The following is a 26091-nucleotide window of genomic DNA, read 5'->3' as shown; positions in this document are numbered from 1 at the left end:
TCCGCCACACACCCAGTTAGAGAGCACACTGAGTGATCCACCACACACCCAGTTAGAGAGCACACAGAGTGATCCACGACACGCCCAGTTAGAGAGCACACTGAGTGATCCACCACACGCCCAGTGAGAGAGCACACTGAGTGATCCACCACACACCCAGTGAGAGAGCACACTGAGTGATCCGCCACACACCCAGTTAGAGAGCACACTGAGAGATCTACCACACACCCAGTTAGAGAGCACACTGAGAGATCCACCACACACCCAGTTAGAGAGCACACAGAGAGATCTACCACACACCCAGTTAGAGAGCACACAGAGTGATCCACCACACGCCCAGTGAGAGAACACACTGGGATGTAGCTGGGATGTGCCATCACACTGACCAACAGGTCCATCCTCCCTCACTGTAGCGCCCCACGCTGTCTCTCTGATGCTCAGGACAGATACCCAGCACCTCAAACACCTCCTGGCCCAGAATTACCACAGTTTCAGCTGCTACAGGATTGGAGTGTTCAATCAGTGCAATGCATCATCTTTCCCTCTTCTTCCCTGGCCCCACTGTCCAGGTGGTGGACAGAGAGAGAGGGAGAGAATGGGGAAGAGAGAGGGAGAGAGTGGGGAAGAGAGAGCGAGGGGGGAAGAGTGAGGGAGAGAGTGGGGAAGAGAGAGGGAGAGAGTGGGGAAGAGAGAGCGAGGGGGGAAGAGTGAGGGAGAGAGTGGGGAAGAGAGAGGGAGTGAGTGGGGAAGAGAGAGGGAGAGAGTGGGGAAGAGAGAGAGAGCGAGGGGGGAAGAGTGAGGGAGAGAGTGTGGAAGAGAGAGGGAGAGAGTGGGGAAGAGAGAGAGCGAGGGGGTAAGAGTGAGGGAGAGAGTGGGGAAGAGAGAGGGAGAGAGTGGGGAAGAGAGAGGGAGAGAGTGGGGAAGAGAGAGCGAGGGGGGAAGAGAGAGGGAGAGAGTGGGGAAGAGAGAGAGCGAGAGGGTAAGAGTGAGGGAGAGAGTGGGGAAGAGAGAGGGAGAGAGTGGGGAAGAGAGAGCGAGGGGGGAAGAGAGAGGGAGAGAGTGGGGAGAGAGTGAGAGAGTGGGGAAGAGAGAGCGAGGGGGGAAGAGAGAGGGAGAGAGTGGGGAGAGAGTGAGAGAGTGGGGAAGAGAGAGGGAGAGAGTGGGGAGAGAGTGAGAGAGTGGGGAAGAGAGAGGGAGAGAGCGGGGAAGAGAGAGGGAGAGAGTGGGGAAGAGAGAGGGAGAGAGTGGGGAAGAGAGAGCGAGGGGGGAAGAGAGAGGGAGAGAGTGGGGAAGAGAGAGGGAGAGAGTGGGGAAGAGAGAGGGAGAGAGTGGGGAAGAGAGAGCGAGGGGGAAGAGAGAGGGAGAGAGTGGGGAGAGAGTGGGAGAGAGTGGGGAAGAGAGAGCGCGAGGGGGGAGGAGAGAGGGACAGAGTGGGGGAGAGAGGGGGAGAGAGTGGGGAAGTGAGGGCGAAAGAGGGGAAGGGAGTGGAAGAGAGTGGAGAAGAGAGGGATGGAGAGGGGAAGAGAGTGGGGAAGAGAGACAGAGAGAGTGGGGGAGAGAGGGTGAGTTTGTGAGATATTGAAGGTGGCACTGTCTGGTTATTTGTGGTCAGGGAGTGGAGGCAGGAGATTGGAATGAGATCATGAGCTTGTTTGAAGATCCAGTGCTGACATCATGGGCTAAATGACATCTTTCTGTGCATAACACCTCTATGATTCTGTGATACAGAGGGATTATACAGACTGGTATTGTTCCCCTTGGAGCAAAGGGGATTGTGTTGAGGGGGGAATACAGACTGGTACAGCACAGGAACAGGCCCTTTGCCACACTAAGACTGTGCCAACATACAAGAACAGGAAGACAGATTACTACCTCAATGGAATCGATTTAGGTAAAGGGGCAGTACAGAGAGATCTGGGTGTTCTTGTACAGCAGTCAATGAAGGTAAGCATGCAGGTACAGCAGGTAATGAAGAAGGCTAATAGCATGCTGGCCTTCATAACAAGAGGGATTGAGTATAGAAGCAAAGAGGTTCTTCTGCAGCTGTACAGGGCCCTGGTGAGACCACACCTGGAGTACTGTGTACAGTTCTGGTCTCCAAATTTGAGGAAAGACATTCTGGCTATTGAGGGAGTGCAGCGTAGGTTCACGAGGTCAATTCCTGGAATGGCGGGATTACCTTACACTGAAAGACTGAAGCGACTGGGCTTGTATACCCTCGAGTTTAGAAGACTGAGAGGGGATCTGATTGAGACATAGAAGATTATGAAAGGATTGGACACTCTGGAGGCAGGAAACATGTTTCCGCTGATGGGTGAGTGCCGAACCAGAGGACACAGCTTAAAAATACGGGGTAGACCATTTAGGACAGAGATTAGGAGAAACTTCTTCACCCAGAGAGTGGTGGCTGTGTGGAATGCTCTGCCCCAGAGGGCAGTGGAGGCCTAGTCTCTGGATTCATTTAAGAAAGAGTTGGATAGAGCTCTCAAGGATTGTGGAATCAAGGGTTATGGAGATAAGGCAGGAACAGGATACTGATTAAGGATGATCAGCCATGATCATATTGAATGGTGGTGCAAGCTCGAAGGGCAGAATGGCCAACTCCTGCACCTATTGCCTATTGCCTATTGCCTTTCTAAAGTGAAAACCTTCTGCCTCTGTGTGGTCTCTATCCCTCTCGTCCTTATTCATGTCCCTGTCCAGGTGCCTCTTAAACAATGTGATTATATCCGTCTCTCCCACCTCCTCTGGCAGCACATTCCAGGCACATTCCACCCTCTGTGGAAAAAGACTTGCCTCCCACATCTCCCTTAAACATTCCTCCTTTTACCCTAGACCTATATGCCCTAGTGATTGACAATCCTACTCTGGGAAGAAGATTTGGACTAGCCGTGCTTCCCATAACTTCTATCAGATCACCCCCTCAGCTCTGATGTACGAGTGGAACCAAACTGACTGTGTCCAAACTGCCCTCCGAGCTAATACCCTCCAAACCAGGCAACATCCTGGCCTCCTCCTGCATCTATTGTCTATTGTTCAAACCATTTCTGTACCCTCTCCAAAGCCTCCACAACCTTCTGATAGTGTCGTGACCAGAACTGCATGCAATATTCCAGGTGCAGCCTAACGAAAACTTGAGAAAGCTGTCGCCTAACTTTTGAGATGTCCCAACTAATGAAGGCCAGCATGCCATATGTCTCGTGACCACCTTGTGCACTTGTGTTGCCACATTCACCTGTCCACCTAGATCCCTCTGAGTGTTGATGCTACTTAAGGGTCCTGCCATTTACTGTATACTTCCCTCTTGCATTAGATCTCCCAAAACATATTGCCTCTCATTTGTCCAGATTAAACTCCATCTGCCCTTTCTCTGGTGAGGGAGGTTGAGACAGAAACCCTCATCACGTTGTAGAAGTATTTATACATACCTGTGTGATGCCAAGGCATACAAGGCTATGGCCAAGTGCTGGATAATGGGATTAGAATAATCAGATGTTTTTTTTAACCAGCACAGACTACAAGGGCCGAAGGGTCTAATGTGTGCTGTAGATCTCTCTGACTGTAGAACTGATTTGATGATGCTGGTGTTGGACTGGGGTGTACAAAGTTAAAAATCACACCACACCAGGTTAGAGTCCAACAGGTTTAATTGGAAGCACTAGCTTTTGGAGCACTGCTCCTTCATCAGGTGGTTGTGGAGTACATGATGAAGGAGCAGCACTCTGAAAGCTAGTGCTTCCAATTAAACCTGTTGGACTCTAACCTGGTGTTGTGTGATTTTAACACTGTCGAACTGGGCTGTGATAAGTGCTCCAGCTGCAGAACCGAAGCCAGAATCTTCTTCCTCTCCCTAAATGTGCTGTCCTGTGGAATCTGCCTCCATAGGAAATTGTAGCTGGCCACATCGAACTTCCAACGGTTAATCGGTTACCAACCAACAGTTCGGGCAACGGGCCCCAACAATACACCAACATAATTCATGCAGATTGTCTATTTGTAAGTATTGTAATTTAGAATCTTCTAGGGAACCTTTAAAACAAAAACCTCAATGTGCGGTTTACGTCAATGTGAATCCAACCAAGTGAAAGGGGTTGTATTAATCGACAGTTCAGTGAGCTCAGTGGGGCTGTGCCTGGTGGTTGTGGAATGGTCTCTTTGCAAACAACCTGATTGTGTACACAGGTCTCCTCAACACTTCAGCTGAAGGTGTGCCCAATTCTCTCTGCATCCGTAATGTTCACTGTGCTGAAGAGCTCAAGTTCTGAGAGGTTTGGAAAGACAATGGGAGAGAATAAGGGAGGGATGGAAGAGGAACGATAGAAGGAGAGAGAGAGAGAGAGAGAGAGAGATGGAGTATATTGCAGTTTGGAGGGGAGAGCTGAGAAAGAGGAGGAGGAAAGCTGGGTAGGATGGAGGTGTGGAGAGGGGAGACGTGGGTCTGAAAGGAAGGGGAGGTGGTGAGGGATGGAGAGCAAAGGGTGAGGAAAAGGAGGAGAGGGTGGAGGAGAGGGATGCAGCAAAGGGGCTTTGGGGCTATTAAGAGGAGAGGGTGGGATGGATGGGGAATGACGGGAGGAGTGAGAGGGCAGGGAGGATTCTTACACCCTGGGCTGTCTCCAGCTGCTGCCAGAACAGGAAGAGAACTGCAGTTACCTTTCCATTTCCTGCAGGAATCTGGCCCCGAGCTGATCCTCCATGATGGTGAAGATTTCTGCTGCTTTGGATTTCAGCTCCTGGACCACGGCCATGGCCTTCAGTTTGATTCGCTCCAGACGCAGCCTGACAGCTTGTGCTGGAAATACAAGTCAATCACAGCTTACCTTGGGGTAGAGAGAAAACTTACAAAAGGGGAGCAAGATGAGGCCATTCAGCCCAACATTCAATGGGATTACAACTGATCTTCTACTTCAGCATCAGTTTCCTGCTCTGTCCCCATACCCATAATGTCTTCAAAATATAGAAATCTATCTATCTCAATCTTGGACATACTCAATGATTGGTCACTGTTAAAAATCACACAACACCAGGTTACAGATTAGATTAGATTACTTACAGTGAGGAAACAGGCCCTTCGGCCCAACAAGTCCACACCGCCCCGCCGAAGTGTAACCCACCCAGACCCCTACATCTACACCTTACCTAACACTACAGGCAATTTAGCATGGCCAATTCACCTGACCTGCACATCTTTGGACTGTGGGAGGAAACCGGAGCACCCGGAGGAAACCCACGCAGACACGGGGAGAATGTGCAAACTCCACACAGTCAGTCACCTGAGGCGGGAATTGAACCCGGGTCTCTGGCGCTGTAAGGCAGCAGTGCTAACCACTGTGCCACCGTGCCGCCCACTATAGTCCAACAGGTTTATTTGGAAGCACTGCTCCTTCATCAGGGATTGTGGAGTATAAGATTGTAAGACACAGAATTTATAGCAAAAGATTACAATGTCATGAAACTGAAAAGATACAGAACAAACCTAGATTGTTCAGTCTTTCCTCTTTTAGAACGGGGTGCAGAGTTCGATTCATTTATATGTAAATCCCAGAATTCCTTTTAAGTCACATTATCAAGATAACTTAAGGTTTTATAACCAAAGGTGACATCACAGCTCAGACAATGCATTAAAGGTGTGAGGTTGGAGTCTGTCTGTATCCCAGCCTTGAGTCAGACTGGTTCTATTTCCAAAGTGGTATTTACAAAATATTACACGGATTGACTGCCTGCAGATCGTGTGCTTTTTGGGTGAAATAGAGTGTGTCTGCAAATATAATTCTGGAAATACAGATTCACCACGTAGACTTACATGTGTGTGTGTGTGTGTGTGCATGAGAGAGAGAGAGTGTGTGTGCATATGAGTGTGAGTCCATGTGAGAGAAGGTGTGTTTGTGTGAGTGTGATGGGATACAAACCTGTGAGAGGGTTTGTGCATGGATGTGAATGTGGGCGATGCACGTGTGTGTGTGTGAGAGAGGGTCTGCATGAGTGTGTGAGTATGTAAGAGTGTGTGTACATCTGTGTGAGTGTGTGTGAGAGTGTGTGAGAGTGTGTAGTGCAGTGGGGTCGCCCGTATTGTGACATGAACCGAAAGACCTGATTGAGACCATCCCCATGTGTACTGAACTTGGCTATCACCCTCTGCTTGGCCACTCTGTGTTGTTGCCTGTCCTGAAGTCTACCTTGGAGGATGGTCACCCAAAGATCTAAGGCCAAATGTCCTGGACCACTGAAGTGTTCTCTGACTGGGAGGGAACACTCCTGTCTGGTGATTGTTGTGTGGTTCCCATAATCCGTTGCTGTAGCCTCTGCTCGATCTCCCCAATGTACCGTGCCTCCGGGCATCCTTGCCTGCAGTGTATGAGATAGACAACGTTGGCCAAGTCACATGGGTACCTGCCGTGTACATGGTGGGTGGTGTCCCTACGTGTAATGGTGGTCTCTGTGTCGACACTCTGACACGTCTTGCAGTGGTTGCCGTGACAGGGTTGTACAGTGTTGTGGTTGATGTTGTCCTGAAGGCCGGGCAGTTTGCTGGGAACAATGGTCTGAGGTTTGGTGGTTGTTTAAAGGCAAGCAGTGGAGATGTGGGGAAGGTATTGGCGAGGTGCTCATCCTCAATGTTCTGTAGGCTGCGAAGAACATGGCGTAGTTTTTCAGCTCCTGGGAAATACTGAACAACGAAGGGTACCCTGTCAGTTGCAGCCCATGTCTGTCTCCTGAGGAGGTCATTACGGTTCCTTGCTGTGGCACGTCTGAACTGGCGGTCGATGAGTTGAGTATCGTACCCCTTCTTGTGAGGGTGTCCCTGAGTACTTCCAGGTGTCCGTCATGTTCCTCCTCATCTGAGCAGATCCGGTGTATGCGTAGGGCTTGTCCATAGGGGATGGCTGTTTTAATATGTTTTGGGTGGAAGCTGGAGAAGTGTAGCATTGTGAGGTTGTCTGTGGGTTTGCGGTAGAGTGTGGTGCTGAGGTGTCCATCCTTGATGGAGATGCATGTGTCCAAGAATGAGACAGACAGTCGAGAGTAGTCCATGGTGAGTTTGATGGTGGGATGAAACTTGTTGATGTCACTGTGTAGTTTTATCAGTGACTCCTCGCCGTGGGTCCGGAGGAAGAAAATGTCGTCAATGTACCTGGTGTATAATGTTGGTTGGAGGTCCTGCAAAGAGAAGAAACTGTGTTCGAACCTGTGCATAAAAATGTTGGCATATTGGGGTGCAAATCTGGTCCCCATGGCTGTTCCATGTGTCTGGATGAAGAACTGATTGTCAAAGGTGAAGACGTTGTGATCGAGGATAAAGCAGATGAGTTGTAGGATGGTGTTTGGAGATTGGCAGTTGTTGGTGTTGAGTACTGAGGCTGTTGCCGAGATGCCATCCTTGTGGGGGATGCTGGTGTAGAGTGCGGAAACGTCCATTGTGACGAGGAATGTTCCCGGTTCGACTGGTCCGTGGGTGCTGAGTTTCTGTAAGAAATCCGTAGTGTCGCGACAGAAGCTGGGGATCCCCTGTATAATAGGTTTCAAGATGCCTTCCACATAACCAGAGAGATTCTCACACAGGGTCCCATTGCCCAACACGATGGGACGTCCCGGTGTGTTGGCTTTGTGTACCTTTGGAAGGCAGTAGAAGTCGCCTACACGAGAAGTACATGGGATGAGGGTGCGTAGGGAACTCTGAAGGACTGGATCCAAAGTTCTGATCAGTGTGTTTAATTCACGGGTGTGTTCTTTGGTTGGATCAGCTGGTCGTTGCCTGTAGTGTTCCTGGTTGTTCAGTTGTCGGTCCACTTCCTTGCAGTAATCTGTTCGATTCTGAATGACAATGGCTCCTCCTTTATCTGCTGGTTTGATGACAATGTTGTGATCGGTTTTGAGAGCCTGGATGGTGTTGCATTTTTTGCTCAAAAAGCACACGATCTGCAGGCAGTCAATCAGTCAATCCGTGTAATATTTTGTAAATTCCACTTTGGAAATAGAACCAGTCTGACTCAAGGCTGGGATACAGACAGACTCCAACCTCACACCTTTAATGCATTGTCTGAGCTGAGATGTCACCTTTTCTTTTAATAAAATCTCAAGTTATCTCGAGAATGTGACTTAAAAGGAGTTCTGGGACTTACATATTAATGAACCGAACTCTGCACCCCATTCTAAATGATGAAAGACTTAACAACAATCCATGTTTTTTCAATATATCATTTCAGTTGCATGTCACTGTAATCTTTCGCTATAAATTCTGTGTCCTATGATCCTGTTCCACAGTGACCTGATGAAGGAGCAGCGCTCCGAAAGCTAGTGCTTCCAAGTAAACCTGTTGGACTATAACCTGGGGTTGTGTGATTTTTAACTTTGCCCACCCCAGTCCAACACCAGTAACTCCACATCACAGATCACTCTGACAGAGAATTCCAACGATACAGTGAAATGCCTTCTCAGCTGAGTCAAAATGGCTCAGCCCCTTATTCAGAGAAGGTTCTGTCAAACAGAAGCAAAATTCAGTGGACACTGGAAATCTGAAATAAAACAGGTGCAGCAGGTGGTGAAGAAGGCGAATGTCCTTCATCGTGAGAGGATTCAGGTTTGGCCGTATTTGTATGGGGCCTTGGAGTGACCACACCTGGAGTGTTGTAGGCAGCTTTGGCTGCCTAATCAGAAGGAGAATGTTCTGGTGATAGGGGGGACTGCAACAAAGGTTTACCAGTCTGATTCCTGGGATGATAGGACTGAAGTGTAAAGTGAGACTGGATCAGTATCTGGACATTATTCACTGGAGCTTAGAAGAATGAGGGAGGATCTCGGAAACTTATAAAATTCTAACAGAATTAGACAGGATAGATGCAAGAAGGATGTTCCCAATGACCAGGGAGTCCAGGTGAAGGATGTAGGATAGGCCATTTAGGATGTGGATGAGAAGAACTATCTTTATCAACAATGTGGTGACGCTGTGGAATTCTCTCATAGAAAGCATTGAGAGCAAAACACTAAATGTTTTCAAGAGGGAGTTAGATACAGGTCTTAGGGTGAAAGAGATCAAAGGGTATGGGGAGAAAGTGGGAACAGGGGACTGAGTTGGATGATATTATTGAATGATCATATTGAATGGGGCAGCAGGATTGAGGGGCTGATTGGCCTACCCCCCACTCCTATTATCTGTGTTTCTATGAATCTTTGTTGCAGTCGCTCTCTGGCAAATATATGTTTCCACAGTTACATCGACCGGTTACATGTACACAATATTCCAGGGAGAGATGAGCAAGGATCCATATAATTACTTAACTCTATTAGAATCGTCAATCTGTTAAAGGAATGTTAAAAATTTTAGAGTTAAAAAGATTCCATGTTAAGTATGCCAGTGTGCCTGTTGCCAAAGCCATTACAGGATTTGCTTATTTGCTCAAGTACACAGTGAGGCACATCTCAAGGTGAGTATCTCAAAGTTCCAACTACCTCTAGAACAGAAAATGTTTGTTTTCATAAAGGATTAAGTAATTGAGTGAGATGTTTGTTTTCATTGTGATTAATTGAAAGAATTTGATTTTTTTTCGATCAATGATGGTTTGAATAGTGACATGGTTAACAAATGCACAGCTGTATTGGCTGCTGAAGTTTGCCAAGGGTAGACACAAAGGGGTTTCACATGGAAAGGGAAGGCTGTTGGAAGGGCTGGCACCAGCTGGCATTAGGTTCATGGATGTTTGAAAGGTCCACAGTGATGACTGGGTGATAGGTCAGCCTGGAGATATGAGGGGCCATGGAGGGTGGCTGGAGTGGAATAGAGGGTATGAGTCAGAATGGGTGAGCATGGATGGAATCTGGGCAGATTTGTTTAGGGGGAGGTGGTGTGTGAGAGTGGGAGTGTGGGGGTTTAGGTTTCATTCTGTTGTTAATAAAAACTTCTATCCAGTGCTGTGCCAGACTGCCTCTGCTCTTATACCAGGATTATCCAGCCCACCTCCAAGAGAACCCGGCCATCCGAATGAAAATCCAAGTTCCTGGACCAGAATTCCCTGGGTCAGGATTGCAAAACTAGGAAGCATCCTATGTCTGTGCTCCTGACCTAGGAACAGAAATCAGGATCACAATTACTATTGCTACTCTCAATCTTAGAAACAATTAAAGACACTCTCCCCACCCGAGTTCAGGTTTCGAGCTGATTTACTCTCAATTGTTGACTGGTTTAGTCATTCTTTGCCAGTTTCCATGTCTGTGTACAACTGTGTTCAGTAAAGACTGTATCTCTTTTATGTCTCTGTATGTCGGGTTGTGGACTGAAATAAGAAAAGGACTGTTTTCTAAACCCTGAGGATTGTGGGAGGGATTGGTGCACCTTTCCAAAACAAACAGCCTGCCCCTCATTGTAAGTGCTGTTTACACAGCTGCTTGCTCAGTCAGTGGGAGGGGCTTCCTGCAGATGAGCTGGAATGAGTGAGAAGTGGCGATGTTTGAGGGGGGTTGTCGAGAATCAATTTTGAAACAGCGGCAGCAAGGGTTTGGCTGAGGGACTGTCAATAACACAGGTATAGGGAATGAGGAAACTAGAATGGGAACCGCAACGGGAAGAGAAAGTGAGGGCGGGTGAATCATACAGTCCAGAAAACGTCTTTAGGTCCATCCTGCCTAAAACAACACTAAGTGTACACTAGTCCCACTTTCTAGCGCCAGGTTCATGGCTTTGAATGTTATGACATTTCAAGTGCTCAACCACTTAACATTTAAAGGTTGTGAGGTTTTCCACCTCAAACACCCACCTAGGCAGTACATTCCAGATTTCCATCAATAAGGTAGAACATAACGGCAGGTGGGAGTAGTTGATCTGCTGATGGCTATTTTCATGAGTTAACAGTGAGGGTTGATGAAGGGAGTGTAGTTGATGTAGCATACCTAACTTTCAAAAGTCCATTCTGACTTGGACATATATTGCCATTCCGACATTGTGTTCGGGCAAAATTCTGGAGCTCCCTCCCTAACAGTACTGTGGCTATCCTATGATCTAAGGACTGCAGCAGTTCAAGGAGGTAATGCCCCGCATGTCACCTTAAAATTATTCCCCCTAGTTATTGACCCTTTGACTATTGGGAACAGCTGCTTTCTATCCCCCCTGTCCAAGCCCCTCATAACCTTATCCACCTCGATCAGGGTTCCCCCCTCAGCCTTCTCTGCTCTAAAGAAACCAACCTGAGCTTCTCCAGCCTGTCTTCATCACTAACCTGCTCCATCCCAGGCAGTATCCTGGTGAATCCCCTCTGTACCCGCCTCCCAGTACAATCACATCCTTCCTATAGTGTGGGCACCAGAAACTGCACACAATCCTCCAGCTGTGTCCTCCCTAAACTCCTGTACAGCTCCACCAGAACCTCCCTGCTCTGATCATCCAAGCCTCGACCGATAAAGGCTAAAAAGGAAGCAGTTATAACAGGAGATGTCAGATGCTGAAGTAGGCTGGGTTGGGGGACTCAGAGTTATAGTCTGAAATCCAGTAAGGAAGTGTTAAAGTTTGATTTGATTTGATTTATTATTATCACATGTACCAGGATACAATGAAAAGTACTGCTTTGCGTGTTAACCAGACAAATCATACCTTACTTAAGTACATCAGGGTAATAGAACAGAATACAGGATGTAGTGTTACAGCTACAGAGAAGGTGCAGAGAAAGATCAACTCTAATATATGAGAGGTCTGTTCAGAAGTCTGATAACAGTGGAGAACAAGCTGTTCTTGAATCTGTTGGTACGTATTTTTAAACTTTTCCATGTTGGCCTGGACTGGGTTCACAACTCTCTGTAATTGGTCTTGGGCAGAGCAGTGCCATCACACGAGCCAATCTTCCATCTGCCTACACATCTCGCTGCTTCAGAAAGTCAGCCAACAACACCAAAGACCCCCGTTATAATCTCTACCATCTCTTCTATCAGGCAGAAGATACAGAAGCTTAAACACACTTCCCAACTAATTCAAGGACAGTTTTGTCCTTGCTGTTGTTAGACTACTGAATGGACCTCTCTAATTTTGAATTGAATATTGATCTTGCTCTCTGTGCACCTTCTCTGCAGCTGGAACATTGTACACCGTGCTGTGTTCAGTCACCCTATGATCTCTGTACGGTATGTTCTGCCTGTACCACACACAAAACAGTACTTTTCACTGTACCTGGGTACATGTGACAATAATACATCAAATCAAATAAAAATAACCCAAGCTGTGAAAAATGCTAGAGACTATTAGAAAAGATGTAATAACAGAACTGTCAGGTTGAAAGGGAAGGCTGGTAGGTATAGGGAATGCTGGATGACTAAAGAAATTGAGGGTTTGGTTAAGAAAAAGAAGGAAGCATATATCAGGTACAGACAGGATAGATCGAGTGAATCCTTAGAAGAGTATAAAGGAAGTAGGAGTATACTTAAGAGGGAAATCAGGAGGGCAAAACAGGGACATGAGATAGCTTTGGCAAATAGAATTAAGGAGAATCCAAAGGGTTTTTACAAATATTTTAAGGACAAAAGGGTAACTAGGGAGAGAATAGGGCCCCTCAAAGATCAGCAAGGCGGCCTTTGTGTGGAGCCTCAGAAAATGGGGGAGACACTAAATGAATATTTTGCGTCAGTATTTACTGTGGAAAAGGATATGGAAGATATAGACTGTAGGGAAATAGATGGGGACACCTTGCAAAATGTTCAGATTATAGAGGAGGAAGTGCTGGATGTCTTGAAACGGTTAAAAGTGGATAAATCCCCAGGACCTGATCAGGTGTACCCGAGAACTCTGTGAGAAGCTAAAGAAGTGATTGCTGGGCCTCTTGCTGAGATATTTGTATCATCGATATTCACGGGTGAGGTGCCGGAAGACTGGAGGTTGGCAAACGTGGTGCCCCTGTTTAAGAAGGGTGGTAAGGACAAGCCAGGGAACTATAGACCAGTGAGCCTGACCTCGGTGGTGGGCAAGTTGTTGGAGGGAATCCTGAGGGACAGGATGTACATGTATTTGGAAAGGCAAGGACTGATTAGGGATAGTCAACATGGCTTTGTGCGTGGGAAATCATGTCTCACAAACTTGTATGAGTTTTTTGAAGAAGTAACAAAGAGGATTGATGAGGGCAGAGCAGTAGATGTGATCTATATGGACTTCAGTAAGGCGTTCGACAAGGTTCCCCATGGGAGACTGATTAGCAAGGTTAGATCTCATGGAATACAGGGAGAACTAGCCATTTGGATACAGAATTAGCTCAAAGGTAGAAGACAGAGGGTGGTGGTGGAGGGTTGTTTTTCAGACTGGAGGCCTGTGACCAGTGGAGTGCCACAAGGATTGGTGCTGGGTCCTCTACTTTTTGTCATTTATATAAATGATTTGGATGTGAGCATAAGAGGTACAGTTAGTAAGTTTGCAGATGATACCAAAATTGGAGGTGTAGTGGACAGCGAAGAGGGTTACCTCAGATTACAACAGGATCTGGACCAGATGGGCCAATGGGCTGAGAAGTGGCAGATGGAATTTAATTCAGATAAATGTGAGGTGCTGCATTTTGGGAAAGCAAATCTTAGCAGGACTTATACACTTAATAGTAAGTTCCTGGGGAGTGTTGCTGAACAAAGGGACCTTGGAGTGCAGGTTCATAGCTCCTTGAAAGTGGAGTCTCAGGTAGATAGGATAGTGAAGAAGGCGTTTGGTATGCTTTCCTTTATTGGTCAGAGTATTGAGTACAGGAGTTGGGAGGTCATGTTGCGGCTGTACAGGGCACTGGTTAGGCCACTGTTGGAATATTACATGCAATTCTGGTCTCCTTCCTATCGGAAAGATGTCGTGAAACCTGAAAGGGTTCAGAAAAGATTTACAAGGATGTTGCCAGGGTTGGAGTATTTGAGCTACAGGGAGAGGCTGAACAGGCTGGGGCTGTTTTCCCTGGAGCATTGGAGGCTGAGGGGTGACCTTATAGAGGTTTACAAAATTATGAGGGGCATGGATAGGGTAAATAGGCAAAGTCTTTTCCCTGGGGTCAGGGACTCCAGAACTAGAGGGCATAGGTTTAAGGTGAGAGGGGAAAGATATAAAAGGGACCTAAGGGGCAATGTTTTCACGCAGAAAGTGGTATGTCTATGGAATGAGCTGCCAGAGGAAGTGGTGGAGGCTGGTACAATTGCAACATTTAAGAGGCATTTGGATGGGTTTATGAATAGGAAGGGTTTGGAGGGATATGGGTCGGGTGCTAGCAGGTGGGACTAGATTGGGTTGGGATATCTGGTCGGCATGGACGGGTTGGACTGAAGGGTCTGTTTCCATGCTGTACATCTCTATGACTCTATGACTCAATGAGAACACTTGGAGAGCTTTAATGGGATTAGACAAAACTAGCACGGGTTAAGGAAAGGAATATCATGCTTAACTCTCCTTATGAATTCTTGAGGAGGTTACAATCTAAGAATGGATGAAGGAGAATAGGTGGATGTCAGGTATTGGATTTTTTGAAGACTTTTAATACTTGCACTCATAAGGGGTTAAAGATAAACCACATGGGAAAGGGGTAATGTATTGGCATACAGTGAGAATCAGTTGACAGAGAGGAAACACAGAGTGGGGATAAATGGGTCTTTTACTGAGTGGCAGAGTTTGGGTAATGCAGGGATCAGGGCTTAATCTCCAGCTATTAACAATGTGTATAAATAACTTGGATGGGGAAAACAAATGTAATATTTCCAAGTTTGCTGAGAGACTGGATCATTAGAAGGATATAAGGTGGGTTCTAGGTGATTGAGTATGTGGGTATAAACATGGTGGTGTCTGGTTGGAGGATGGCAAATGTAACCCCATTATTTAAAAAGGGAGGGAGAAGATGCTTAAAAAATTGGAGGTCATTTGTACGAAGGCTCAAAGAAGAGACAGAGAGACTTTCCAGATTGGAAGTTAAAGGCAGAACGAAAGTAAATTCTTTGGAGTGACTGAAAAGCGAATTCTCCCAGATGTGAGTACTGTAAATGGGCCCTTTTGGGATTAATATAATTATATTCTTTTACTGCACGTTTCAAAATCTTGAAATTTGTGATAAGTGTTAATATCTTGGTCTATTCTATTTTACCGGCATTTGTTAATAAACCTGTGTTTTCTTGTTCAATCCAAACCTGCAGCATTGAAGTTCATCCTTTCAGTGAAAGACCACCTCATTCAGACAAAAAAAATCCAAACAGAGTTTACCAAATCAGATTTCAGTCAGGCTCTGACTCTTCCAGAAGTAACTTGGGCTGGGATCATAAGCAGTGGTGGCTTTTGGCAGGAGTTTTGAATTGACTGGCTTTGTGAGGGATCTCTGCCTTGTTTGGGGGTGGCTCTGGTTATAAAGCTACTGTATTGTAGTGAAGTTTATTGTCTGGGAATTTGAAGATGACTTTGAACATTGTGGACAGTTTTCTGGAAGTGTAAGATATAATGGTGGATTAAACCGAGAGGGTTGGTCGATAAAGTGAAAGTAGAATGTTGTAAAGGTGGGCTGCTTCATGTGATGATCCAACATTTAGAATTGGAATAAAGGATGCCTGAAACTGGGATGTCACAACTGGAATTAGCTGAGCTACAATCAAAATGAAAAAAAAACTTGGCTGCTTTTCCCTTTTACCTTGTAATTTAAAAACTTTTCCTGTAAAACTATCAATGAGAGCTGGAATAATCAAGCAGTACCAGAATTACATTGAGGAGTGGGAATGGTAACTGAATTCTCTGGTCAGACTGAGGATTGTGCTGCTCTTTATGGATATGACCCCTCTCCTCAGCCCCTGTGAAGGCTTCACTCACCCTCCTCCTCCAGTGCTCCCAGGTACTCTGTGTATATCTGCTCTCTCAGTTCTTGCTTCCTGGCCACCTCTGGATTATCGATCACAGGGGGTGGCACCGAGGGGGTTAGAGATTGGTGGCCTAGAAAGAGTCACAAACATACAGAGAGCCTCAGGAGGATTCAAGAATTTTCTGGAGCTGTACACAAGAAATATAATAGTCTTGTTTCATCACGGAGAAAACTCCCCAAGTCATCTTGGCACAGAATCTTACAACTGTTACAAAACAGAAAGCCATTTGGCCCATTGTTCTCTGTGCTAGCTCTCTGAAGTAACAATTCAATTCACCAGCTTTAAGAAATGGAGGAATGCCATGGATGGTTCGGGTGATGTGCACAATTCATCCCCAAGATATATTCGCAATCCAATCCTCATCTCATCCCTAAATTTATCACACCACCAGATTCCCAGACCATTCCTACCACTTGGTTCCAGTTTTATTCCCACCCCCAGATTCCCAATGTGCCTCACTCCCAGAGTCCCAATCCATTCCCACCCCCAGATTCCCAGTCCATTCTCACTCTCAGATTCCCAATCCATTCCCTCCACCAGATTCCCAGTCCAATCCCTCCACCAGATTCCCAGTCCATTCTCACTCCCAGATTCCCAATCCATTCCCACCCCCAGATTCCCAGTCCATTCTCACTCTCAGATTCCCAGTCCATTCCCACCCCCAGATTCCCAGTCCATTCTCACTCTCAGATTCCCAATCCATTCCCACCCCAGATTCCCAGTCCATTCTCACTCCCAGATTCCCAATCCATTCCCACCCCCAGATTCCCAGTCCATTCTCACTCTCAGATTCCCAATCCATTCCCTCCACCAGATTCCCAGTCCATTCCCTCCACCAGATTCCCAGTCCATTCTCACTCTCAGATTCCCAGTCCATTCCCACCCCCAGATTCCCAGTCCATTCTCACTCTCAGATTCCCAATCCATTCCCACCCCCAGATTCCCAGTCCATTCTCACTCTCAGATTCACAATCCATTCCCTCCACCAGATTCCCAATCCATTCCCTCCACCAGATTCCCAGTCCATTCCCTCCACCAGATTCCCAGTCCATTCTCGCTCCCAGATTCCCAATCCATTCCCACCCCAGATTCCCAGTCCATTCTCACTCCCAGATTCCCAATCCATTCCCACCCCCAGATTCCCAGTCCATTCTCACTCTCAGATTCACAATCCATTCCCTCCACCAGATTCCCAATCCATTCCCTCCACCAGATTCCCAGTCCATTCCCTCCACCAGATTCCCAGTCCATTCTCACTCCCAGATTCCCAATCCATTCCCACCCCCAGATTCCCAGTCCATTCTCACTCTCAGATTCACAATCCATTCCCTCCACCAGATTCCCAATCCATTCCCTCCACCAGATTCCCAGTCCATTCTCACTCTCAGATTCCCAGTCCATTCTCACTCTCAGATTCACAATCCATTCCCTCCACCAGATTCCCAGTCCATTCTCACTCTCAGATTCCCAATCCATTCCCTCCACCAGATTCCCAGTCCATTCTCACTCCCAGATTCCCAATCCATTCCCTCCACCAGATTCCCAATCAGCCTCACTCCCAGATTCCCAATCCATTCCCACTCCCAGATTCCCAGCCCATTCCCAATCTAGCTTGTTTCCAGTCAGAGGGAAAAGTCACCTTTTTTCTTATCTGCTGACTTCCCTCCCTTTTTTTTGGAGTCTTTTCCAGCTGACTTCTGCAATTCTTTTTCCTTTTCTTCTTTCAACTTCTGTTCTTTCCTCTCCTCTTCCTCCTTGATTCTCATTTCTGTCTGAATCTAAAGTCAAGGGAAAATGAATTGAAAAGAAGGAGAAACTGATCATTGATTGACAGGAACAAATTCCTGCAGATGCTGGAATCTGTACTGAAAACAGAGAATGCTGGAGATCACAGTGGGTCAGGCAGCCTCCGTGGAGAGAGAGCAAGCTAACACTATGTGTCCAGCTGACTCTTCATCCGAGCTGAGGTGAAGTGTGAGGGGGCAGCATTTCTGCGATGTAGGGAAGGTGAGGGTAGTGCGTGTGGGGTGCTGGTGATTGGAATGTGAGACTGTACATTTATTGGGTTTAATTGCTTGTGGATCGTGGACATTATCTGAGTAGTCACAGAACTGCTCAGATGAGCAGTTCTCCATGAAAGAGACAACGATCAAAATTGCAACTACCGGGTTCAGAGGGACAGGTTTATAATTCTGCAAATCTATTCTGATGAAGGTGCGTAAAGATTGGTTCCAGTACTAACCTTCATTGAACGTATAACACAGTAGCAAAGAATGGATTGCCTAAAAGAGAAGTTTGGAAGGTAAGACCAACTTATCATAAGGAAATCTACAAAGCAGCAGCCATTGTGAACAACAGGAGCAAGCAAGTAAATTGCCAGGCTCTGATTACCTTCTCATGTCAATAGACAATAGACAATAGGTGCAGGAGGAGGCCATTCTGCCCTTCGAGAATGCACCACCCTTCAATATGATCATGGCTGATCATCCTTAATCAGTATCCTGTTCCTACCTTATCTCCATAACCCTTGATTCCACTATCCTTGAGAGCTTTATCCAACTCTTTCTTAAATGAATCCAGAGACTGGGCCTCCACTGCCCTCTGGGGTAGAGCATTCCACACAGCCACCACTCTCTGGGTGAAGAAGTTTCTCCTCATCTCTGTCCTAAATTGGATGAAAGTTGGTTGGCTGATAGGAAACAAAGAGTAGTGATAAACGGTTCCATTTCGGAATGGCAGGTGGTGACCAGTGGGGTACCGCAGGGATCAGTGCTGGGACCGCAGCTTTTTACAATATATGTTAATGATATAGAAGATGGTATGAGTAAGAACATTAGCAAATTTGCTGATGATTCAAAGCTGGGTGGCAGGGTGAAATGTGAGGAGAATATTAGGAGATTACAGGGTGACCTGGACAAGTTAGGTGAGTGGTCAGATGCATGGCAGATGCAGTTTAATGTGGATAAATGTATGGTTATCCACTTTGGTGGCAAGAACAGGAAGGCAGATTACTACCTAAATGGAATCAATTTAGGTAAAGGGGCAGTACAGAGAGATCTGGGTGTTCTTGTACAGCAGTCAATGAAGGTAAGCATGCAGGTACAGCCGGTAGTGAAGAAGGCTAATAGCATGCTGGCCTTCATAACAAGACGGATTTTTTAAGCTGTGTCCTCTGGTTCGGCACTCACCCATCAGCAGAAACATGTTTCCTGCCTCCAGAGTGTCCAATCCTTTAATAATCTTATACGTCTCAATCAGATCCCCTCTCAGTCTTCTAAACTCAAGGGTATACAAGCCCAGTCGCTCCAGTCTTTCAGCGTAAGGTAGTCCCGCCATTCCAGGAATTGACCTCGTGAACCTATGCTGCACTGTCTCAATAGCCAGAATGTCTTTCCTCAAATTTGGAGACCAGAACTGACACAATACTCCAGGTGTGGTCTCACGAGGGCCCTGTACAGCTGCAGAAGAACCTCTTTGCTTCTATATTCAATCCCTCTTGTTATGAAGGCCAGCATGCTATTAGCCTTCTTCACTACCTGCTGTACCTGGATGCTTACCTTCATTGACTGCTGTACAAGAACACCCAGATCTCTCTGTACTGCCCTTTTCCTAAATTGATTCCATTTAGGTAGTAGTCTGCCTTCCTGTTCTTGCCACCAAAGTGGATAACCAGACATTTATCCACATTAAACTGCATCTGCCATGCATCTGACCACTCACCTAACTTGTCCAGGTCACCCTGTAATCTCCTAACATCCTCATCACATTTCACCCTGCCACCCAGCTTAGTATCATCAGCAAATTTGCTAATGTTATTGCTAATACCATCTTCTATATCATTAACATATATTGTAAAAAGTTGCGGTCCCAGCACTGATCCCTGCGGTACCCCACTGGTCACTGTCTGCCATTCTGAAATGGAGCCGTTTATCACTACTCTTTGTTTCCTGTCAGCCAACCAACTTTGAATACTTTTCCCCCAATACCATGCGCCCTAATTTTGCTCACTAACCTCCTATGTGGGACTTTATCTAAAGCTTTCTGAAAGTCCAGGTACACTACATCTACTGGATCTCCCTCGTCCATCTTCAGAGTCCTTAAGGTCTGAAGCAGTGAAACAACAAAGTGGACAGAGGTAATGTCCTCATCAATTCTCACAGAAACGATGGCCCAAGGAGATCATTCAGTATATAGTCTCTGTGCTGTTTGAAGACAAGTGATCCAACCCACTCCCATCTTTGTGAACTATATCTCTATCTGTAAGCCTTTGTTCATCCCAATCAAATCATCCCTCAGTCCCCACTGTTTCAAGGAGACCAATCCCAGCAGATACAAGAATTCTTCCTAACTCTTCAATCACACAGACCATTTTCTCTGTATTCTGTAAACTTTGCTTGCAAGGTCCTCTATTCCAGAATAAATCATTCATTAACTCTGTAACAACAAGAGCTAAGTACAGGTACCTTTAGAACCCAAATAGAAACATCCTTCCAACCACAACAAACAGCTGTCAGCTGTCGTCCTTTGATTCCTGTCACTTAAACAATTGGAATCCAATTTGTTGCTTTCCCAAGGACTCCTTTTAGTTTTCTGACAGGCCTGTGATGTAGATGCTGCCTAAACATTTGTAACATTAATGTACCCCACATCCACCACACTATCGACTCTATGCAACACACTCCGATTACAAACATGAATCTTGATCCGAAACAAAGCTAATTAAAAAGGAGAACTAGCTTTGGTTAACTGAGTGAATAGACCAGAAGAGTATGGAGGTAGATTCATAGAGTCATAGAGATGTACAGCACGGAAACAGACCCTTCGGCCCAACCCGTCCATGCCGACCAGATATCCCAACCCAATCTAGTCCCATATCCCTCCAAACCCTTCCTATTCATATACCCATCCAAATGCCTCTTAAATGCTGCAATTATACCAGCCTCCACCACTTCCTCTGGCAGCTCGTTCCACACACGTACCATTCCCTGCGTGAAAAAGTTGCCCCTTAGGTCCGTTTTATATCGTTCCCCTCTCACCCTAAACCTATGCCCTCTAGTTCTTGACTCCCCCACCCCAGGGAAAAGACCTTGTCTATTTAGGTGAAAGTGAGGACTTCAGATGCTGGAGATCAGAGTCTAGATCAGTGGTGCTGGAAAACCACAGCAGGTCAGGCAGTATCTGCGGAGCAGGAAAATCGATGTTTTGGGCAAAAGCCCTTTAGCATTCCACACTGGAGGCTCCTGCCTCATTCCTGATAAAGGACTTTTGCCCAAAACATCGATTTTCTTGCTCCTCAGATGCTTCCTGACCTGCTGTGCTTTTTCAAGCACCGCTGTAACCGAGACCTTGACTATTTATCCTATCCATGCCCCTCATGAAACCTCTATAAGGTCACTCCTCAGCCTCTGACACTCCAGGGAAAACAGCCCTAGCCTATTCAATCTCTCCAACCCTGGCAACATCCTTGTAAATCTTTTCTGAACCCTTTCAACATCCTTCCAATAGGAAGGAGACCAGAATTGCATGCAATATTCCAACAGTGGCCTAACCAATGTCCCGTACAGCTGCAACATGACCTCCCAGCTCCTGTACTCAGTACTCTGACCAATAAAGGAAAGCATACCAAACGCCTTCTTCACTATCCTGTCTACCTGCGACTCCACTTTCAAGGAGCTATGAACCTGCACTCCAAGGTCTCTTTGTTCAGCAACACTCCTTAGGATCTTACCATTAAGTGTATGAGCCCTGCCTTGATTTGCCTTTCCAAAATGCAGCACCTCACATTTATCTAACTTAAACTCCATCTGCCACTTCTCAGCCCATTGGCCCATCTGGTCCCAATCCTGTTGTAATCTGAGGTAACCCTCTTTGCTGTCCACTACACCTCCAATTTTGGTGTCATCTGCAAACTTACTAACTGTACCTTTTATGCTCACATCCAAATCATTTATGTAAATGACAAAAAGTAGAGGACCCAGCACCGATCCTTGTGGCACTCCACTGGTCACAGGCCTCCAGTCTGAAAAACAACCCTCCACCACCACCCTCTCTCTTCTACCTTTGAGCTAGTTCTGTATCCAAATGGCTAGTTCTCCCGGTATTCTATGAGATCTAACCTTGCTAACCAGTCTCCCATGGGGAACCTTGTTGAACACCTTACTGAACTCCATATAGATCACATCTACTGCTCTGCCCTCATCAATCCTCTTTGTTACTTCTTCAAAAAACTTAATCAAGTTTGTGAGACATGATTTCCCACGCACAAAGCCATGTTGACTATCCCGAATCAGTCCTTGCCTTTCCAAATACATGTACATCCTGTCCCTCAGGATTCCCTCCAATAACTTGCCCACCACCAAGGTCAGGCTCACTGGTTTATAGTCTATAGTTCCCTGGCTTGTCCTTACCACCCTTCTTAAACAGTGGCACCATGTTTGCCAACCTCCAGTCTTCCAGCACCTCACCTGTGACTATCGATGATACAAATATCTCAGTAAGAGGCCCAGCAATCACTTCTCTAGCTTCCTACAGAGTTCTCAGGTACACCTGATCAGGTCCAGGGGATTTATCCACCTTTATGCGTTTCAAGACATCCAGCACTTCCTCTTCTGTAATCTGGACATTTTGCAAGATGTCACCATCTATTTCCCTATAGTCTATATCTTCCTTATCCTTTTCCACAGTAAATACTGAAGCAAAATACTTGTTTAGTATCTCCCCCATTTCTTGCCTAATACCGTCAAAATTGGCCTTTCTCCAATTTAGGACTTCAACTTTTAGATCTGGTCTATCCTTTTCCACCACTATTTTAAATGTAATAGAATTATGGTCACTGGCCCCAAAGTGCTCCCCCACTGACACCTCAGTCACCTGCCCTGCCTTATTTCCCAAGAGTAGGTCAAGTTTTGCACCTTCTCTAGTTTGTACATCCACATACTGAACCAGAAAATTGTCTTGTACACACTTAACAAAATCATCTCCATCTAATTCCTTTAACACTATGGCAGTCCCAGTCGATGTGTGGAAAGTTAAAATCCCCTACCATAACTACCCTATTATTCTTACAGATAGCTGAGATCTCCTTACAAGTTTGTTTCTCAATTTCCCTCTGACTATTGGGGGGTCTATAATACAATCCCAATAAGGTGGTCATCCCTTTCTTATTTCTCAGTTCCACCCAAATAACTTCCCTGGATGTATTCCCAGGAATATCCTCCCTCAGCACAGCTATAATGCTATCCCTTATCAAAAATGCCACTCCCCTCCTCTCTTGCCTCCCTTTCTATCCTTCCTGTAGCATTTGTATCCTGGAACATTAAGCTGCCAGTCCTGCCCATCCCTGAGCCACGTTTCCATAAGACCATAAGACCATAAGACATAGGAGTGGAAGTAAGGCCATTCGGCCCATCGAGTCCACTCCGCCATTCAATCATGGCTGATGCGCATTTCAGCTCCACTTGCCAGCATTCTCCCCGTAGCCCTTAATTCCTCTAGACAACAAGAACCTATCAATCTCGGCCTTGAAGACATTTAGCGTCCCGGCTTCCACTGCACTCCGTGGCAATGAATTCCACAGGCCCACCACTCTCTGGCTGAAGAAATGTCTCCGCATTTCCGTTCTGAAATGACCCCCTCTAATTCTAAGGCTGTGTCCACGGGTCCTAGTCTCCTCGCCTAACAGAAACAATTTTCTAGCATCCACCTTTTCAAAGCCATGTATTATTTTGTACGTCTCTATTAGATCTCCCCTTAATCTTCTAAACTCCAACGAATACAATCCCAGTATCCTCAGCCGTTCCTCATATGCTAGACCTGTCATTCCAGGGATCATCCGTGTGAATCTCCGCTGGACACGTTCCAGTGCCAGTATGTCCTTCCTGAGGTGTGGGGACCAAAACTGGACACAGTACTCCAAATGGGGCCTAACCAGAGCTTTATAAAGTCTTAGTAGTACATCTCTGCTTTTATATTCCAACCCTCTTGAGATAAGAGACAACATTGCATTCGCTTTCTTAATCACAGACTCAACCTGCATGTTTACCTTTAGAGAATCCTCGACTAGCACTCCCAGATCCCTTTGTGCTTTGGCTTTATTAAGTTTCTCACCATTTAGAAAGTAGTCCATTCCTATATTCTTTTTGCCAAAGTGCAAGACCTCGCACTTGCTCACGTTAAATTCCATCAGCCATTTCCTGGACCACTCTCCCAACCTGTCTAGATCCTTCTGTAGCCTCCCCACTTCCTCAGTACTACCTGCCTGTCTACCTAACTTTGTATCATCGGCAAACTTCGCTAGAATGCCCCCGGTTCCCTCATCCAAATCATTAATATATAATGCGAACAGCTGTGGCCCCAGCACCGAACCCTGCGGGACACCGCTCGTCACCGGCTGCCATTCTGAAAAAGAACCTTTTATCCCAACTCTCTGCCTTCTGTTAGATAGCCAATCCTCAATCCATCCCAGCAGCTCACCTCGAACACCATGGGCCCTCACCTTGCTCAGCAGTCTCCCGTGTGGCACCTTATCAAAGGCCTTTTGAAAGTCCAGATAGACCACATCCACTGGGTTCCCCTGGTCTAACCTACTTGTTACCTCTTCAAAAAATTCCAACAGGTTTGTCAGGCATGACCTCCCTTTACTAAATCCATGTTGACTTGTTCTAATCAGACTCTGCTCTTCCAAGAATTTAGAAACCTCATCCTTAATGATGGATTCTAGAATTTTACCAACAACCGAGGTTAAGCTGATTGGCCTATAATTTTCCATCTTTTGCCTTGATCCTTTCTTGAACAAGGGGGTTACTACAGCCATCTTCCAATCGTCCGGGACCTTTCCTGACTCCAGTGACTCTTGAAAGATCTCAACCAATGCCTCTGCTATTTCCTCAGCAACCTCTCTCAGAACTCTAGGGTGTATCCCATCGGGGCCAGGAGATTTATCAATTTTAAGACTTTTTAACTTTTCTAGCACTATCTCTTTCGTAATGGCAACCATACTCAACTCAGCCCCGTGACACCCTTTAATTTTTGGGATATTACTCCTGTCTTCCACTGTGAAAACTGACGCAAAGTACTTGTTAAGTTCTCCTGCTATTTCCTTATCTCCCATCACTAGGCTCCCTGCATCAGTTTGAAGTGGCCCAATGTCTACTTTTGCCTGTCGTTTGTTTCTTATGTACTGAAAGAAACTTTTACTATTATTTCTAATATTACTGGCTAGCCTACCTTCATATTTGATCCTCTCATTTCTTATTACACTCTTTGTTATCCTCTGTTGGCTTTTGTATCCTTCCCAATCTTCTGATTTCCCACTGTTCTTAGCCACTTTATAGGATCTCTCTTTTTCTTTAATACATTTCCTGACTTCCTTTGTCAGCCAAGGTTGTCTAATCCCTCCCCGGTTAATCTTTCTTTTCTTGGGAATGAACCTCTGTACAGTGTCCTCAATTATACCTACAAACTCCTGCCATTTTTGCTCTAGTGTCTTCCCGGTTAGCCTCTGCTTCCAGTCTATTTTAGTCAGTTCCTCTCTCATGCCCTCATAATTACCTTTATTCAACTGTAACACCATTACATCAGATTTCGCCTTCTCCCTTTCAAACTCCAGACTGAACTCTACCATATTATGGTCGCTACTTCCTAAGGGTTCCCTTACTTTAAGATCTTTTATAGAGTCTGGTTCATTGCAAAGCACTAGGTCCAGAATAGCCTGCTCTCTTGTGGGCTCCATGACTAGCTGTTCCAAAAAGCCATCCTGTAAGCATTCCATGAATTCCCTTTCTTTAGATCCACTGGCAACATTATTTACCCAGTCCACCTGCATATTGAAGTCACCCATGATCAATGTAACCTTGCCTTTCTGACATAATTGCTATGATATCCCAGTCCCATGTTCCTAACCATGCCCCGAGTTCATTTGCCTTCCCTGTTAGGCCCCTTGCATTGAAATAAATGCAGTTTAATTTATTAGTCCTACCTTGTCCCTGCCTGCCCTGACTGTTTGACTCGCTTCTGTTCTCAGCTGTACCCATCTCAGATCGATCTCTTTCCTCACTATCTCCCTGGGTCCCCCCCCCCCCCCCCCTTACTCGTTTAAACCCTCCCAAGCAGTTCTAACAAATTTCCCTGCCAGTACATTAGTCCCCTTCCACTTCAGGTGCAATCCGTCCTTCTTCTCCAGGTCACTTCTACCCCAAAAGAGATTCCAATGATCCAAAAATGTGAATCCTTCTCCCATACACCAGCTCCTCAGCCATGCATTCATCT

General features: G+C 46.1%; 1 protein-coding gene across 3 annotated transcripts in view; it reads right to left on the bottom strand.

Moving 5' to 3' along the window:
* The window catches only part of spef2 (sperm flagellar 2), a 714991-nt gene that overhangs the window by 32535 nt on the left and 656365 nt on the right, over positions 1-26091 (bottom strand). For all 3 annotated transcript variants that reach the window (XM_072592835.1, XM_072592845.1, XM_072592854.1), the window contains exons 28-30: positions 17465-17603; positions 15776-15895; positions 4654-4792 (exon numbers count right to left, since the gene is read on the bottom strand). In XM_072592835.1, the coding sequence (XP_072448936.1) occupies positions 4654-4792; positions 15776-15895; positions 17465-17603 (398 nt within the window). The remainder of the gene's footprint in view (positions 1-4653; positions 4793-15775; positions 15896-17464; positions 17604-26091) is intronic.

This window comes from Chiloscyllium punctatum, chromosome 2 (genome assembly GCF_047496795.1).
Source record: "Chiloscyllium punctatum isolate Juve2018m chromosome 2, sChiPun1.3, whole genome shotgun sequence".
NCBI lineage: Eukaryota > Metazoa > Chordata > Chondrichthyes > Orectolobiformes > Hemiscylliidae > Chiloscyllium > Chiloscyllium punctatum.
This window is presented reverse-complemented; position numbering and strand designations above follow the sequence as displayed.